At 43.0% G+C, this 19,322-nt stretch overlaps 2 protein-coding genes across 4 annotated transcripts in view; one reads left to right on the top strand and one right to left on the bottom strand.

Moving 5' to 3' along the window:
* Positions 1 to 10,783: 10,783 nt before the first annotated feature.
* sts (steroid sulfatase (microsomal), isozyme S) overlaps positions 10,784 to 19,322 on the top strand; it is a 50,092-nt gene continuing 41,553 nt past the window's right edge. For 2 of the 3 annotated variants that reach the window (XM_056595469.1, XM_056595467.1), the window contains exon 1: positions 10,784 to 11,275. The gene's annotated coding sequence lies outside the window, so the exon portion shown is untranslated. The remainder of the gene's footprint in view (positions 11,276 to 19,322) is intronic. The other variant, XM_056595468.1, reaches the window with a different exon arrangement.
* LOC130385926 (E3 SUMO-protein ligase ZBED1-like) lies at positions 13,604 to 16,518 on the bottom strand. Its single transcript, XM_056594711.1, has 3 exons — positions 14,659 to 16,518; positions 13,924 to 14,307; positions 13,604 to 13,636 (listed from the first exon to the last, which is right to left on the bottom strand). Exons 1-3 carry the CDS (start codon positions 15,715 to 15,717, stop codon positions 13,604 to 13,606), a joined length of 1,476 nt encoding a protein of 491 aa, XP_056450686.1. The 5' UTR covers positions 15,718 to 16,518.

The following is a 19,322-nucleotide window of genomic DNA, read 5'->3' as shown; positions in this document are numbered from 1 at the left end:
CAGACTTCTGGGGGAATAGCTGAATCAATTCATTAGTCAATCAGAAGCATGTAAATATGTTCCCGGTGGCGTAAGAGGACGAACAAGGTGTCCTTCAACATCTACGCTTCCAGGAGATTGCAACGGTGCCACACATGAGCATATTCGAACATGTTTAATGGTAGTAATTAGCTGTCGAAATTGGAGGCCTTAATCAATACTGAGCAGCTATTGATTTGCTTCCCGATAAAGATTTGTCACAAATTACATGTTATTTAGCATCTACACGTTGAGCTGAGTCCAATGACACCAAGAACGACACTCTAGCTAATGGTAACATGTGTTTTACATGGTACACCTAGGTCTAGGACATGATCTCGGTGTAGCAAGAGGCCGAGCTTGATCTCATTGGACTCAGCTTAACGTGTAGATGCTAATTAACATGTAATTTGTCAAAAATCTCCATCGGGAAGCAAATCTATAGCTGGCCATTATTGATAAAGGCCTCCAAAATCGACAGCTAATTACTACCCCGAAACATATTCAAATATGATCATGTGTGGCACTGTTGCAATCGTCTCGAAACGTAGATGTCAAAGGACACCTTGTTTGCTCTGTTGCACCACCGGGCAGATATTTTCATACTTCTAATGGATTGATTCATATTTTAAGGTTCTCGGAGTGAGACTTTAAGTGGCTGCAGCAGAAGTGTTGAGACGAAAGATGATATCAAGAGATTTATAGAATATTCCCATTCACATTATGATTCTTCGTCGTAACATCCGACCAAACATCCTTTACATTCACAGAGCGAAGATTATGAAAGTCCAGGCTCAGCAAGTGCTCCATCTCGTTGCACCTGCACCCAGCGGCTCGCTTGCAAGATTTTGGCCTGAAGTTCTTCCCAGACCAACACCCTAGCCATCCAACATGCATATCTGAGAATCAGGCCTCTCTTTAATATGACAAAAAGTTATGAGAGAAACACACATTAACTTTTTGTTATCTCATAAGCGGCGTGGTGCCGGCTCCTTTTGACCTTTTGACCCCCGACTTCAAAAACGTGGCCACAGGCCAGCTGTGTCGACACACCTTTAGCCACAAATGTACACCTCCATCCCACAAAAAATGGGGACTAGAAACTAACCTCTGTCTTATGTACATTTACTGTACTGTTGGAGGTCACGCCCCTTTGCCGACCTTTTCGAGATAGCTAGGGGTGCTAAAATGTTTATACACATTTCCCGGGGCCACGTGTACGACATATCCGAGATTTGGAGTTCTAGCCCTTAGAGAAAAAAAGTTTTCCCAAATGGAGTGTCATTTGGACAAAGCCCCTCAGAAGTGTAGCCTGCAAGACCTAATGGTTCAGAATGTGGTGGAAAAATGGAGGAGTATTGATGGAAGCATGGAAGATGGCGGACGGCAGTGAGTGAGACGTGTGGGTCCGACTCTCTTGGGGAGAAAGCATGATTTTATACCCCTAATCAACTCGTTGCTAACTACAAATACGTTCTCTTTATATGTCGATGTTGATTTATTACGCTATCTGCCGTTTGGGACTTCTAGGCAGGCTTGCGTGAGTTAACCCAAACAAACAAACAAACAAACAAACTGCGTGAGTTAACCCAAACAAACAAGCAAACAAACAAACAAATCCAAACTCCTGTGTATGTCTCCTAAGACCCGAGCCACACCAGTGATGGAGAAAATTCAGGCAACGCTGGACACGCTGGTGGCATCGATCGCCAATCTTACCAGTAAAATGGATAAACTAGACGCTCTTTCCAAGAAAATGGACAAATTAAACACTTCAGTGAATTCTATCGGTGCGCGGCTGGATTCAACCGAGGCCAACTTGCTTTTGCAAACCAACAAGGTGGCAGCTCAAGAGTTGGTCATTAAAGCCCTGGATCATAAACTTGAAGAAGCGTTGAACGCAATTGACAACCTTGAAAATCAATCCAGGCGAAGGAATCTCCGTTTGCTGCACCTGCAAGAGAAGAGCGAGGCAGGCTACAACATGGAGGCCTAGCTGGCTAAGACCCTCTCCGCTCTCCTATCCATTCCACTGAAAGAGCATGACATCGAATTTGCCCATAGGCTTGGTCCATTGGTAGAGCAATCCAGACCCCGCACGGTGATATTCAAGCTCCACCATCTACAAAAGAAGATCTCCATTATGGAGGCAGTGAAATCCACACTGTTTGAGCTCAAGGCCCTTCCCGGCGTGAAGCTACGGATTACTGAGGATATGTCGGTGCGTCGGAGGAAACTTCGGGACCAATACTGGCCGCTGCGCGAGCAGCTCCATGGCAAAAATGTAAAGACCAGAGTCCGGGACCCAGGCACCCTCCTTGTCTGGATTGGCAATGAACAGTTGAAGTTCGGGTGCTTAGAGGCGGCCACGACCGCTCTGAAAGTTAAATTCCCCGACCTGAAATAGATTAGAGCCAGCGCTATTACATGCGCTTTGGGGAAATAAGAGTAAGTTACCTACTGCTCCCCATTATCTTTTTTCTATTATTTACAGCTCATATCTTATCTTATGTACCACCACCTGAATGACTAAATTAACCGTGATTTCTTTTAACGCACGTGGCCTTAATTTGCCCCATAAACGCACACGTTTTCTGGATGTACTAAGAAGAGAGAGAGTGGACATAGCCTTGGTCAGCGAATCCCACTTGCTTCAGAAAGATGTCCATAAGCTACAAAATAAACATTACGTTGTAAAGACAAATGCTTCAGCCCTCAATAAAACAAAAGGCGTAGTAATTGTGGTCCGCCGTAACTTTCAGGTCACCAATTTAGGTGTTGGGGGCGACTCAGATGGTAGAATCACTTTTATGAAAACCATCATAGAAAACAAGAAAATTGCATTTTTATCTATTTACGCACCTAACAGCTTTGATCCTGATTTCTATGTACGTTTGTCCAATATCATGCATGACCTGTCTGATTACCGATTATTTATTGGGGCAGACTTTAATGCGGTTTGGGACCACTCTGTGGACAGGACGGCTGTAGTAGAGGGCAGTGATCAGAGATCAGCGTCGGTTGCATTGAGGAAATGGGCTCAGGAATTTTCAGTAATAGATATATGGCGCGTTACCAATCACAATAAACAAGACTTCTCGTTTTTTTCCGCAAGACATCATTCATTTTCCAGAATAGACTTCATTTTTGTATCGAAGGATCTCCTCGAAAAGGTAAGCACGGACATGCTCCCCCTGGCCTTCTCAGATCACAAGGCTGTCATCTGTAGGGCTAACCTTTCCGTATCTCGTGACCGCGCCCCACGCTGGCGCTTCAATACCTCTTTGCTGCGCAATGAGAGCTTTTTGGTGCAACTTGAATCTGGCCTAGCAGAATTCATATCTTTTAACTTGCATTCAGTAGAGGACACTCGTATCCTATGGGATTCTGTAAAAGGCTATATTAGAAGTAACTGCATATCGTTTTCCTCTAATTTAAACAAAACGCGTCAACGCAGGATTCTTGAGCTGGAGGGTGATCTCGGGCAACTAGAAGGTACTATGCAAAACAACGTAACTCCTGACTCAATCACCCAACGTAATAAAATAAAAGAGGAGCTGAATTCCCTATCCCGACAGCACGCTGAATTTCTTATCCATCGTACGCGCCAGCACCATTACTTTGAGGGGGCCCGCCCCAGCCGGTCACTTGCCTTAAGCCTTCTTGCCAGTGAAAACTTTGCGCACATACCCGCCATTAAAACACCAGCTGGCGCTCTAGTAACGGACCCCAAATTAATTAATGAGACATTCCGCTCCTTTTATTCCAACTTGTATAGTTCTGAAGTCCCTCATGACTCTTCTAAATTTGATTTATTTTTCAAGAATTTAAATCTTACTAAATTGCTGCCCCATGAGGCTACGTCTCTGGACAAACCATTTACCCTACTCGAATTGGAGAGGGCTTTACGCAGTCTTAATAAAGGCAAATCGGCGGGTTTTGACGGAATTCCTCCAAAACTATATTTACAGTGTTGGTCTCAGCTTGGCCCTCTATTGCTGAACATGATCAATCATGCCATTTCAAGTGGTTCCTTTTCAAGGGATGTTAACACCGCTACAATCACCTTTCTCCATAAAAAAGGGAAAGACCCAAATGAATGTGCAAATTATCGTCCTATATCGCTCTTGAATGCTGACGTTAAACTTTTTGCTAAAGTGCTTGCACTAAGGCTCGAGCCCCTTATGAATAAGCTGATTCACCCTGACCAAACTGGCTTCGTAAAATCTCGCTTATCTTCTGATAATGTTCGCAGACTTTTACACATTGTCGAAGCTTCAGCTGAGGTCCAAACTCCCTGTGCTGTATTATCTCTGGACGCAGAAAAAGCTTTTGATCGCCTTGAATGGCACTATTTATGGGCTGTCCTTCAGCATATGGGATATGGTATCCATTTCATCAACATGATTAAAGCGCTCTACGCCTCCCCTTCAGCCATGGTAATGACTGGCATAATCTGTTCTTCGTTGTTTCCAGTGGGCCGCAGCTCTAGACAAGGCTGCGTTCTTTCTCCACTTTTATGTATTTTATCTTTGGAACCTCTGGCCCAGACGGTGCGTCAGTCAACCCATACTCCTGTTATTGTCCATGGAACAGATCATTTCATCTCCCTTTATTGTGATGATATTTTGCTTTATCTTGGTGATGCAATTAAATCTACACCACATATTTTGTCTACATTTGATAAATTCGGGAGTATCTCTGGCTACAAAATAAACTGGTCTAAGTCGGCTCTCCTTCCTCTAAACGACACTATGAGGCATGCTTCCTTACCAAACATTATTCCAGTAGTTGACAATTTTAAATACCTAGGTCTATCGATTTTTCCTTCATTACAAACTACAGTCTCGGTTAATTATAACTCGACTCTCAGGCAGGTGGAATCCGATTTGGAGCGTTGGTCGTCCATTCCTAATTCATTTCGAGCAAGAGCTTCTATCGTAAAGATGAACATCCTACCGCGAGTCAACCCTAACCCTAACCCTAGGGCAGGAAGGGGGGGGCCCTTCCTGCCGAGACTTGGCCCGGTCAGACCCCGAGGGCAGGCCCCCCCTTCCTGCCCTCGGGGTCCGACCGGGCCAAGTTTCGGTGCAGAGGTCCCAGTTAGGCCCTAGAATAAGGTATTTCAGGGCGTTAGGACCTTCCTATCTCAAAAACTGTTTTTCCACCACATTCTGAACCATTAGGTCTTGCAGGCTACACTTCTGAGGGGCTTTGTCCAAATGACACTCCATTTGGGAAAACTTTTTTTCTCTAAGGGCTAGAACTCCAAATCTCGGATATGTCGTACACGGGGCCCCGGGAAATGTGTATAAACATTTTAGCACCCCTAGCTATCTCGAAAAGGTCGGCAAAGGGGCGTGACCTCCAACAGTACAGTAAATGTACATAAGACAGAGGTTAGTTTCTAGTCCCCATTTTTTGTGGGATGGAGGTGTATATTTGTGGCTAAAGGTGTGTAGACACAGCTGGCCTGTGGCCACGTTTTTGAAGTCGGGGGTCAAAAGGTCAAAAGGAGCCGGCACCACGCCGCTTATGAGATAACAAAAAGTTAATGTGTGTTTCTCTCATAACTTTTTGTCATTATTAAAGAGAGGCCTGATTCTCAGATATGCATGTTGGATGGCTAGGGTGTTGGTCTGGGAAGAACTTCAGGCCAAAATCTTGCAAGCGAGCCGCTGGGTGCAGGTGCAACGAGATGGAGCACTTGCTGAGCCTGGACTTTCATAATCTTCGCTCTGTGAATGTAAAGGATGTTTGGTCGGATGTTACGACGAAGAATCATAATGTGAATGGGAATATTCTATAAATCTCTTGATATCATCTTTCGTCTCAACACTTCTGCTGCAGCCACTTAAAGTCTCACTCCGAGAACCTTACAATATGAATCAATCCATTAGAAGTATGAAAATATCTGCCCGGTGGTGCAACAGAGCAAACAAGGTGTCCTTTGACATCTACGTTTCGAGACGATTGCAACAGTGCCACACATGATCATATTTGAATATGTTTCGGGGTAGTAATTAGCTGTCGATTTTGGAGGCCTGTATCAATAATGACCAGCTATAGATTTGCTTCCCGATGGAGATTTTTGACAAATTACATGTTAATTAGCATCTACACGTTAAGCTGAGTCCAATGAGATCAAGCTCGGCCTCTTGCTACACCGAGATCATGTCCTAGACCTAGGTGTACCATGTAAAACACATTTTACCATTAGCTAGAGTGTCGTTCTTGGTGTCATTGGACTCAGCTCAACGTGTAGATGCTAAATAACATGTAATTTGTGACAAATCTTTATCGGGAAGCAAATCAATAGCTGCTCAGTATTGATTAAGGCCTCCAATTTCGACAGCTAATTACTACCATTAAACATGTTCGAATATGCTCATGTGTGGCACCGTTGCAATCTCCTGGAAGCGTAGATGTTGAAGGACACCTTGTTCGTCCTCTTACGCCACCGGGAACATATTTACATGCTTCTGATTGACTAATGAATTGATTCAGCTATTCCCCCAGAAGTCTGGGGTCAAAAGGTCAAAAGGAGACGGCACCACGCCGGGGTGGATCCAGATCTCGGGCAACAGCGCAGGGTTGCCAGGTCCTGCAAAAAACGTGCCCCCCACATACCGTTCAAAATCCACCCAAAATGTCCTAGAAGCATCCCAAATAAAAAATGATATTATTGGCCATTTTGGCCAACGTTTTGAATGCAATAATATTTGAGGGAATATTTTTTGGTTGTTGTTTTAGCAGCGAAATGCACCGTGTGCGTGTGTGCGTGTGTGTGTGTGTGTGTGTGTGTGTGTTTCTGTGTCTGTGTGTCTGTGCGTGCGTGTGTGTGCTTGTGTGTGCTTGTGTGTGTGTGTCTGCGTGTGCGTGCGTGTGTGTGTGTGTATAACACGCTATTTTATGTTGAAATGCGACGTAATCCAGTGTTCACGAAAAGTACACTGTCAACGTATGCTTTTGGCGACTGGGTTGGCTCTCAGATATACGTGTTTCTAACAAGATGATATCATTAAAAGTTACATAAAGTAACAGTTTAATAACACAAACGCAGGAAGCACGTGAGCTGCTAGTTTAGCGAAAGCAACCTGACGTCGTTGAAACATGCGAGCGAGCCGATCAAATCCTAATAACTATAAAACTAAAGATCAGACACAATCACTGACTGAAGATTATGCAAGTAAAAAGTATATTTCTCGCTAGAAATGTTATTAGAAACACGTTTAACGGTGAATCGGTCCTAAAATAGTGCATTTCCCATTCAGATAATAAAGATTAATAAAGATCATACACATTCACTGACTGAAGATTATGTAAGGAAAATGTACATTTCTCGCTAGAAAAGTCCTTAGAAACGCGTTTAATGGTGTATCTGTCCTAAAATATTGCATTTCCCATTCAGATAATAAAGATTAATAAAGATCATACACATTCACTGACTGAAGATTATGTAAGGAAAATGTAAATTTCTCGCTAGAAATGTCATTAGAAACGCGTTTAATAGTGTATCTGTCCTAAAATATTGCATTTCCCATTCAGATAATAAAGTTTAATATAAGCTACGCCGTGTTCCGGAGCTGCGGGGGATTCTGGGAATTGGGGTTCTCAGTTGACAAATGGGGCTTTTGTTAACTTGTTGTTGGATTAAGTGGGGTTAATGGGTTCGGGATTTTATGTGGTTGTGTGTTGTTCTATTAACATTGTTCGTGTGTTCATTATTGTCGACACCGTCACCGAGAGTGACGTGACCATCGTTTCGTGCAGCTGTTCCGTGTTGAAGGCCCAATCCCGTTTCTTTGCTCACTGTCTCAACCCTACATCTCAACCCTAACCCTCATTGCTACCCTAACCGATCCCCTACCAAATGGGACAACCCTACCCTGTGACGTCATCATGGCCTCCCTGTGCCCCCTAGCAGATAACCAGACCCCTGGTAATGTTACAAGAGACAGACTGGCTGCCATTGTCTCGGGCAACGAGCAAGACCCATTGTAAAGATGTTTAACCTGAAATGGTATTTATATTTTGTAATTGGCACGGCCTGGCGAGACTGGCCACACTCACACTGGCAGATTTGAGCACGGTTAGGTGCTAAAACAGCCACGGCCACGGCCAGAAGGCCTAGTGTGAATGCACCCTTAGATAATAATCGGTTAAGAACAAGAACACTTTAGAAGAAACACTTTATTTAAATAAGAAACACTGAACCACACATCTAAAAATACACACAAACGCACACCTAAAAATACACACACACACACCCTCTCTCATCTTTTGAGAGAATGGTGGAGAATCACATCTTCTCCACCATTCCGCCAACTTTGCCTCGCTCTCCTCATGCCTCGCCTGCTCCTTGGCACTCTTCTCTTGGAAGGGGTGTCTGGGGTGGTGGAAGAGGTGCCTGGGGTGGAGGAGCATGAGGGAGAGGTGGGGGGGCTGGTGGCAGTGGACTCAACGATGTCCTGAGAGAAAACGAATAAGAAGGAATTAGGAATTATATGCCAGAACTGGGTGATATGGCCATATGTTACGTACAATATGTAATAGCTATGTACACAATATAGTACTGCCAAAAAATACATTGATTAACCATGTAATATTTCTAATATAATATATATATTAGTATATATAATATTACTTATATAATATTAATAATTAATAACTAATAATGTTACTAATATTACTTTCTATATTAGCTAAGAGTTTATTGTTTACTGTTTTTTGTTTACTTTTTTTAGTTAGTTAGTTGAGAGTTTATTGTTTATCTTATCTTATATTATATTTATTGTTTACTGTTTACTTTTTATTTTACTTTTTATTGTTATCTTAAGAGTGTATTGTTTATCTTATATTGTATATAATTTAATATTGTGTTGTGTTTCTTTCTGTAAGCTACTGGACAATCAATTTCCTTGAGGGAGTCATCCCAAAAGGATCAATAAAGCCTAATCTAATCTAATCTAATCTAATCTAATCTAATCTAATATATTAGTATAGTAAAGTTTATTTTTAACCTGGAGTCACTAGAACATGGAAGATCTGGATATCATACGACATGATATCCAGCCCGGTCGTATGCATCCCGGTCTGCAGCCCGGTCTGCAGCCCGGTCGACGGCCGGGCTGCAGAGCCCTTGATCGGGCATGCATCCTGGCCGAGAACCGGGGTTGGGCGGCCTAAGAAAGTCGGCCGGGGACTTCCGCGATCTTCCGCGAAAGTCGGCCGGGGACTTCCGAGAGTCCGCTGCCGGGCTTCAAAGCCTGCGGCCGGGCTGCAGAGTATAATTAATAAAATAATTACTAGTTAATTACAGAGAAAATACTTACATTTGTGTTTTTCCAATCCTGTCGCATCTTTTCGTCCTCCATCTTGTCTAGGATATTTCTTGATTTTCCGTTTTCTCGCAAGGTATTGTGGGAGCAAGTCAGAACTGAAGCGCTTTGAGGGTGCCCATCGAAAATCTCAATTTTGAGGGGATGTTAGCCCTCCCCCTTACCCCTTAAAGCTACATTAAAGAGGTATTGGGACATTGCTCCACGGTGCGTGCACGCGCAACAGCGAGGGCTAGGGCTGAGATTTTCTTTAGAGCAAAGGAATGGGAAAGGGCCGAAGTCTCGTTCAATAAAAACCAACTCTCGTTGTCGAGCGTTCAATAAAAACCAACTCTCGTTGTCGAGCGTGCCCCCCCCCTACAAACGTGTCTCCCCCCCCCTCAACAAACGTGTCGCCCCCCCCCCCCCCCCTTCAACTAACGTGTCCCCCCCCCCCCTTCATGGGTCTGATTCGCCGATTTCCCATGCTGATATCCCCGAAGATTCTCGGGCATCTTCGACAATTTGGCTATAGATTGTCTCATTACACGCTAAATAATATAATTATAGCCTTGTAGTGACCGTAACATAATTCACCTACAGTATTTCGTTATGTGTTGTTCTTTCAATTGTGTTGTTGTTTACTGCATGTCATTTACGTTCTTGGTGGTTCAGGGATCGCGGTCCCTAAGGATTACGTGCGTCTCATGACGTCACAGACCATGCTGGATTTGTTTACCTTCAGCACGCTTTGTTTTCCGGTTTTCTTTTTTACAAAATAAACGAGTCACACGGCTGTGTGCTCAACGTGCGAAGTTGTGTTCTTAACTTATTGCAATTTCCACAGCCTAATTATTTATATAGGTTTTGGCATAAACATAACTAGGGTGCACTGTACTATCTGCGCGCACCCTTTCTGAAGCCTCTCTCTCGCTCTCTCTCTCTGTCCCTCCCGCTCTCTCTTTCTCTCTCTCTCGTACCGTTTACACACACACACACACACACACACACACACACACACACACACACACACACACACACACACACACACACACTACTTGGTTTATCAAACGTCTCACGGGACCGCGCACGTGTAGCGTGTTTTTATAGAGCGCCGCAATGGGGGGGGGGGGGGGGGGGGGTGGGGAATATCGATTCCAAGCGCGCGAGGGAGTCCGTGTCGGTAGGCGGTGATTGGTCCCGCCTCCCGCCAAACGAGTTGCTCTGGGATCGATGCACGTCAGGGCATCGACCTGTGTGTGTTTGTCTCTTCGTGTGTGTGTGTAAAAGAGAGAGGAAGAGAGAGAGGAAGTTTGTGTATATATGTGCGTGTGTGTGTGTGCGTGCGTGTGTTTGCGTGCGTGCGTGCGTGTGTGAGCGTGTGTCTCTTTGTATGTCAAACCCAGTTGATCAGTTTACATAAGGCCTGGAACGGGATGCTCAAAATTGCCTCATTGGCCAGAGAGAGGGCGGGACTTCCATTAACACGGAACTACCGATGGTGGTATATCCGTTTCGGATATCTCTTTTTCAAATGTATTGACAAAAATCCATATTAACTGTACATGTTCTTTGCAGTTGATGTTCTTGGTATGTTCATATCTTTCTCCCTCTTGGAAAGACGTTGTATCCGGTGCCGCAGACACACTCATGGGAAGGTCAGAACAGGAAACGGCGTTGCGGTAGACCACTATAAAGCTTAAACACAGGATCCTCTCTCAGCCTGCGCTGTGGTGCAGGTGGCCACTTTCGTCCCTGGCAGTCGAACCCGTTCCACCTATGTGGATCTCCCAGATGATTGCCTCATCCAATCAAAAGTTTGTCGAGGATCACATGACTGAATGCTTGCGATCTGGGCTGGTTTGACGTTTCCTCCCAAGGCTTTGCCCCATAGTTGTGTCGCCAACTTGCAAAGTCGACCTAGGAACCATGGAATGGTAAGTTTATGCACGCAATTTGACACCAAAGTGTCGCTTGTGAATATTGTGTCCGTGCGTAATACGCGTATTTGTGCACTGAGTATGCATAGTGGCTAACAGCAGTTTGTATTACACGCACCCTGTTAGTCTGCGTGCAATGCAAACAAAAACCGAAACTGTTATAATAATATAATAAATAATAGTTATACATATAATAAATAAATCCACCTCTTTAATACTGCTTTCACCCCATAACCTTCTTCCCTTCCCTCCCCTTCCTACTTTCTTATCTTTTGTTGTGTATATTCTAGCTGTGTTAGATCATTTTGTTGGGTGTTCGAATTCTCAGTGGTCCACTATATAGGGCACTATATAGTGGACTTAAAATAGGGTACATACGATGTTCCCTACATGTTACTCCCGTATACCACAATGCAATGCGGTTGTATTTTTCCAGGGGAGAAGAAGAATCTGAATAACTGCGAAAACGAATACATTTAATGATGGAGTCTCCGGCTTGTGTTTAGAAATGTCAACAATTTATTTGGGATTTAACATTCAAAATTAATTTAAAAAAACTTGAACAAGGAAATGTAACATTCAACATCAATACAACCTCCAGCCCGGTTTGTTTAGATGATGTCGGCGCATCACGTCACACAAATACCAGGTGCATTTACTGACGCAAATGACGTTTAGAAATGTTGGGCGTAGTGTCCGAATTCTCGTTCCCTATTCCCTATATAGTGCACTATATCATGTACACTATATAGGGAATAGGGAACGAGTGTATAGGGAACGATTTCGAACACAGCTTCTGTTTGAGTTCATCTCCCTCAAAAATTAGTCCCCTTTAATTACGATCGATCAAACATGTTTTTTGACACCTCAAAGGGCATTATCCATGGTCACTTGCCAAGGAAAATAAATTAAGATCATTCATTTTATATTTCCATGTGTTTTACTATCCAAATATAAAGTTTGTCATATAAATAGGACGGACCGTAGCTACGACTGGACAACGGGAGGTATTCCAGTCCGCTGAGCTATGAGCCAGAGAGCTAACGTTATGGATTGTACATATTTATAATTCAAAATTCTTCCCAGCCTTTATACCACAGACACTCTAGGGTCTATAGTATATAACCGCGTTGTCTGATTACAGTTTAATTCATTTTCCACAAATTACCAGCTCTCGTTTTGAAGAATAATAGAATAATCACCGCGCCATTCGTTTCAATGGAAATCGCGACGGTCTATACCAGGCATCTCCAAACGGCGGACCGCGGTCCGGGTCCGGACCAAGTGACGTTCCTATCCGGACCCATGACCAATTAAAAATAATAATTAAAAAAAAAGTTTTCTTTTTTTTTTATGATTTCACTATACAAAGCATGATTATGTTAGTAAAATCATTTCTCGCTGAAATACAAATTGAAAAGTAGAATAGTCTGTTGTACAGCGTAAAAACAGCACAAAGCAATGATCTTCACAGAGCGAAGATCATGCACTCAGCGAATCCTCCCCTCCCTCCATCTGTCACGGCATGTGCGTTATAGGGCTGGGTATCACTAGGTACCCCACGATACGATACTATCACGATATTTTACCCACGATAACGATAATATCACGATACAGCGATTCTGCGATTATCAATATATTGCAAGAAATTTCACCCACGATACATCACGATATCTGTGTCGCTGAAGAAATTCAGAATTTATTACAAAAACATTTTATGCAAAGTAACAGAAGATTAGAAAACAAAATAAATGCAGAAAACATTTCATTGCTTAGTAATCAACTTTTCTGTAAACAATGGACACAGTGCTGCTGAACAAGTAGAATCAAATTGTTTTATGAACACAAAGAACAAAGAGAGCAAACACAGAGCAAAAATAAAATTCAACTGAATCTGTAATGTGCAAACGTTTCAAAACAGCATGTTCTTCTTCAGGAAGAGCAACTGGTCAGCATGCTCAGAGGTGAGACAGCTCCTTTGAGAGCTGATTATGTCACCTGCTGTAGAGAAGACACGTTCCGCAGGTACACTGGTCCCTGGGACACAGAGATGTCTTTGGGCCAGCTTGGCAAGGAGTGGGTAGGCTTGAGCATGAGACTTCCACCAGTGCAACGGGTCATCAGTCAGTGCTAGTGGTGGAGCATCTAGGTATTGCTTGACCTCTCTTTCTGCCAAGGAAGAAGCCGACAGTCGTTGGTGGGTCATCTTGAATGTCTGACCAAGGAGATCAGTGAGCGCAGACTTCCTCTTCCTTGGTGTGTGTGCCCTCACTGCGCTAGTCTCTGGAGTCTGTGGGTCAGGGCTTCCCTCCTTGTCGTCAGGGCTCACTTGAACCGATCCATGTCTGCATCATCTTCCTGTAAGAAAATGGAAAGTGATACCATTTACATTTCTAGTTAAAAACATGTTTTTAGGTAATATAAAGTCTCAAAACTATTGCTATGAATTTACATTATTCTGCATGTCTTTTTAATAACAACAATAACTTCAATTTATAGAGATGAATTTATTTTGTTAAATCGATTTTTATATATGTATGAATTAGTTAATGTGTATATGGCATTTAGCAGTACTTGAAGGCAGAAAAGAAGGGAAAAAACTGAGAAAAAATGACTTATTAATGTCAAATTAATCTTAATAATACCTTGAGAGCAGCAGCCATTTCCATTAATTTGGTGTTTGTGTCCTGGGCGTCTTGTGGCAATAGGAACTGCAGAGACTTAAACCTGGGGTCTAAGGCTGACGAGATGCGCAGGAACTTTTTCTCCTCCATAGAGTCATAGCGCCTGGACAGGTCTCGGAGGATGGCGGTCTTGATCTCTCTAACGAGAGAGGAATCTTCAATGGTGGCAGTGGTGTCACTCAAAAGCTGGGCAAGGAGCGGAGCAATTATGGAGATTGTTGGGCTCTTCTCCTCGCACATGATTTTTGTTGCCACCAGCATTGGCTTGAGGGCTTGCACAACCTGTTCGGCATTTGAGATGTCGGTCTCAGTCAGGGTGCAGATGTCACTAGTGCTCTTTCTTACCTTAACGAAAGAACACAGGCAGACAGAATGGAACTTTCATTAAAAACATCAATTAAATGTATATTTTGAATTTTCATAATTATATTATTACACTACATTCGGTTGTAATTTGTAACCTGCTCAGAATTCAACTTGCCTATGCCTTAATGCAAGAACAGAGCCACATAGAACAAGAAATCATGAGATAATATTACAATTATGAGCATATTTCAATTTATATTTTTTCACAAACACATTATTAATTTAATCTACATATGATGCATAAACAAAACACTTACACACACAGACTCAATACACAAACGTTATGCTATCAGCAAAAATATTACATTATATTAGAATAAATAAACCTACCTCAGGAGATAAGAGGGCAGCACAGACGGCAGGCTGCTGCTCAAGGAACCTGGCCAGCATCTCATAAGCGCTGTTCCACCGTACAGCAACGTCTGTGATCAGCTTGTGATGTGGCAGTGCAAGCATCCTTTGGTTTCTCTTCAGTGCATCGGCGGCTGTAGTGCTTCTGTGAAAAAACGTCGAAATCCTGCGGACTCTCCCGGTCAGTCGAGCAACAGCTGGCACTTTCAGTGCGTGCTGTGCAGCAAGGTTAAGCACGTGTGCAAAACACCGAACGTGTTGGTATCCAGTTAGCTCAACAGCAACAGTCATATTAGATGCGTTGTCAGTGACAACCGCCGGGTCTTTCCCCGTGAGCTTCCACTCTTCCGTAGCCTTCCGTATGACTTCTGCCATGTTGGCACCGGTGTGCGACTCGGACATCGCCTGGGTCTGGAGAACATAGGACCGCAGTTCCCACTCCAGAAGAAAATGAACAGTGAATGTCACAAATGATTCTGTGGCCCTGGACGTCCACGCGTCGCATGTAAGTGCAACTCTCTCAGCAGACTGAAGTGCGTTTTCCACATGTGCTTTCGTCTCTGTATACAAAGCGGGAATTGCTTTTTCAGTGAAGTATTTCCTACAGGGTATGTCATATCTTGGTTCCAGTGTATTTAACATTCGGCGGAAACCTTCATTTTCAACTACCCTGTATGGTCTGAGATCTTTACAAATGAAGCAAGCAATGGACTTTGTAATACTTGCAGCCCTGGGGGACCCAGAAGGAAGCTTTGCTTTAAATGCAGTGTTGATTGTAGGCTGGCTTACAGAAGCATTCCTCTCCTCCGCGGCAAGCTCGGGATGATGACGGACAAGATGGCTGTGCATGTTCGTTGTGTTGCCAGTGTACTTGACCTTAGCGAGGCAGTTCTTGCAGATTGCGAACTCTTTATCGAGCGTTGCACTGTCAGTCTGGTAAAAGCCGAAGTGGGCCCAGACTTTTGATTTGAAAGTCGACGGTGCATCTTTCACCGGCTTTGGTCTGTTCCCGTTTTCGAATCCCCCGCTTTGCGCCATTCCTCCGTATGCGTCTCCCTCTTCTTCTTTGTTTTTCACTGACTGCGGCTTTCACTCTAATTCATGAGCGCCTCATGTGGGGTCTTGAAGTAGTGACTCTGTATATTAAATCTGTAGCGGATTTTTGTGAGAGAATCTGTTTAGAACGGCTGTATGTTTATTGTTTAAATATCGATATTTGGCGTCAGCATATCGATAACGTCCCGCAAGACGAAATATCGCGATATGTCGTAGTATCGATATTTTGGCACACCCCTAGTGCGTTATAGCGTCACTCAAATAATAGCTAATCAAATTTGGAATGAGAAAATGGCTTGCTCGAAAATAAGGAAATTTGACCCCGAAAACAGACATTTTAAAGATGAATGGACTGACCAATACATGTTCATTCTCCCGCAAGGCAGTACAAAACCTTTGTTGTGTCTTTTATGTGTTGAAACCGTGGCGCTGATAAAAAGCGTGAATATTAAGCGGCATTACGAATCCAAACACAGATCCTTCGAGGATAAGTATCCCCAGAAGTAAGAGCGTGGAAAATATCCGAGCTGAGTGCTCGAGCATTGAAGACCCCTGCCCTAGAGTATCTGTGGTATAAAGGCTGGGACGAATTTCGAATTATAAATATGTAGACTTTATGTTGAAAGTATAGACCAGGGGTCTTCAATTAAAATTGAACAAGGTCCAGTTACTAAAAATTCCTTCCAAGAAAGGTCCGAACCTACCACGTCCTAATAGCCTTCTTTTGTCAAATACAATCAACACGGCATATTACCTTATAATTTCAGATGTATTTATTTTCAATTTCCAAATAGCTTACTTTAAACCATGAAAAACTAGTAAGACAAAGTAACGCATATTAACATTTCAAGTAAACAAAACAGGTACATTAGGCCTGCAATTCAAACAAACATAAAAAGTGCATAAGGCCTACATGTGAAGTAAGCAGAACATGAACACTAGGCCTACACTTCAAATGAACACAAAGTGCATTAGGCCTACATTTCAAGTAAGCAAAACAGGTACACCAGACCTACATTTCAAATAAAAACAAAAAGAGCATTAGGCCTTCACTTCAAGTAAGCAAAACAGTGTCTCAAGTGGTGTTAGACCCAACAGGTCCCAGTGTTTCCCCCACGTTCACACAGCAGCGGCGCGCCGCCGCTGCTGAATTTTCTCCGCCGCTGCAATAAAAATCCTTCTCCTAGTTTTTTATTTTTTATTTTTTACGTAGCTCCTTTTAGAAAATGTACAGCGCGTAACGTCAATTGCGCAGCACGCGGCACATCGTCACATAAACAACATCAAAGAAGAAAAATACACAGCGAGTGTGGCAGTTTTTGGCAGTAGGCTAACCTACACGGTTGCAAAGTTACATTGATTCTAGCAGTAGCGAGTGAAGCGGCAGATCGAGGAAAGAGAGAGACAGACGGAGAGAGAGAGAGAGAGAGACAGAGAGAGAGAGAGAGAGAAAGTGAGTTGCTAAAATGTGTCGCTACATGACCACCAGTGTTAAAAACCCTCTGAGCCCAATCATTTTATTGTATCTATAAACCGCAACCTCCGTGCCGTTTTTCCTCTAGTATTGTGTGTGTGTGTGTGTTAGGGCTGCAGGATATATCGGCTATGTACGATATATCGATATAATTTCCAAGGGGATACAAGATTTGACAATATCGTTTATATCGATATGCGTTCAAATGGTCAGTTTCCCCCTCAAGCGTCTACAGCGCTTGCCTTGGAGACTGTGAGCGCGACCCCTCCCCCTCCCACTCTGTCATTCCGAACGTGCCGTGTGCAAAGACGCCTCATTCCCACCCCCGCCGCCCCCTCACAACACAACAAGCATGGATGATACCCGTAAAGAAAACGAGACGGCGGCGGGAGACGAAATTGTTTCAAAGAGGAGAAACAACGGCTCCATAATGTGGAAATAGTTCGGGTTTAAAAAAAACAGATGAGCAGCAGCTGCAGGTCATCTGTAGAGAGTGTAGCAAAACCGTTGCGACTAAAAGTGGAAGCACGACAAATCTGTTCCACCATTTACAGCAGCGGTACAAAGTGCAGTATGAGGAATGCGTAAAACTCCGTGGCTGTGCTGCTGCATCACCGGCCGCGACAGTTTCTTCTGCCCCGAAACAAGGGCCGGCGCTCGGCAAATGTGTTGGGGGCGCCCTCTGGTGACGCTCTTAATTAATTAAAATATACGAAACAAGCAAAATGAAACCAAACATGCTCCCAAATGGAACGGAGAAGGGAGGGGGCGGGGGATTAAAGTTACGGCGCACTGAAACCTTCACCGTAGTACGCAGGACAATGCGACGAAGCCAATGCTCTTAATGGTAGCTAATGTGTGTAACCTACAGCTTTATATTGTTATGCATAGGTGATTATTTTGTGAAGAAGGTGAAAAAAGTCCCTTTTTTTTTAATATGTTCATTCAATTCTGTTGAAAATAACGATACAAAATCATATGTTGCAGTCATACTGACCTATGTTTTAATAAAAGTGCTTGCAACATCTCACATGTGGCTTTTGACTTACAAAAAAAACTCTAACCCACTCTATAGAAGATATCGAGATATATATCGTATATCGCCATTCAGCCAAAAAATATCGGGATATCATATTTTGCCCATATCGTGCAGCCCTAGTGTGTGTAGGCCTATGTTTGTGTGTGCGTGTTGTCGCTCTTTTTGGGATCACTCATAGCCTTTACAGGAGCTTATATCCAGTCAGGAATTTATAGCCTAGGTATTTTCGGGAAATTTGAAAAATGAATCCATACTGTTAGATCCGATGTTGTGCTTTATTGCCATATAAAATCCGTTTTCATCGCGTATTTTAGTTAGGGATTTATGCTAATCGCCTGTAAGCATGTGGTCATTAGCATAAATGTAGGGAAAAAACCTAAGGACTTCTTAAAAGATCATGAATAGTTTCTATTATGTATAACTTATATTTATTTTATAATTTTCTCATCACTTTTTGACTCCCAAGACTAAGAAGAAGTGTTTTAAGCAATAACAAGCTTATCATCGCTCTCTTGTCCTCTTCCCCTGACTCTCACTGTCTCACAAAGGAGCTGAGCTCACCTGAGGTCTATTTGTAGTGCTAAGGCTCACACTGATTGGTATTCAATTAGCATGTGTGAGTGTGTTCTTTTCAAATTTTAGTTAGGTTTATAATTTTAAAAGATGTGTTTTGCCCATTGTTGCAGGAGATTTCATTTTTGAACAAAGTGTCTTATGTAAAAAACAGTTATGCTTTGGGCATAGCAACCATGTTTAGTGTTTAAGCATTAGGCAAAAATCTGTAAATAAATTGTGCAAACTATATTTGCGTTGTGGCATTTTTGGTTTAAATATTACTATACAAAAAAAAAAAAATCTGTAAATGAAGACACAAAAGGCAAAGTTACAACACCAATAATCCCATCTACAGTAATACACAGGACTGTTTGAATAGTATTTAAGTGCATATTCTCTTCTCAAAGTGCACCAGATTCATGCATTCCAATGTAAAGGGTACAAAAAAACTTCGGCCAGGGGGGCATGCCCCCGGACCCCCCTACAGGGATCGGGGACCACACCACCGCTGCTGAAAAA

Source organism: Gadus chalcogrammus, chromosome 7 (genome assembly GCF_026213295.1).
Source record: "Gadus chalcogrammus isolate NIFS_2021 chromosome 7, NIFS_Gcha_1.0, whole genome shotgun sequence".
Taxonomy (NCBI): Eukaryota; Metazoa; Chordata; class Actinopteri; order Gadiformes; family Gadidae; genus Gadus; species Gadus chalcogrammus.
This window is presented reverse-complemented; position numbering and strand designations above follow the sequence as displayed.

What these genes read in the sequence shown, in the direction of transcription:
- LOC130385926 (XM_056594711.1), bottom strand. Translation starts at nt 15,717, where the DNA reads ATGGCGCAAAGCGGGGGATTCGAAAACGGGAACAGACCAAAGCCGGTG. An exon ending in CTGCCCTCTTATCTCCTGAG is followed by an intron (nt 14,308 to 14,658) that starts GTAGGTTTATTT and finishes TCTTTCGTTAAG; the next exon opens with GTAAGAAAGAGCACTAGTGA. An exon ending in AAATGGCTGCTGCTCTCAAG is followed by an intron (nt 13,637 to 13,923) that starts GTATTATTAAGA and finishes ATTTTCTTACAG; the next exon opens with GAAGATGATGCAGACATGGA.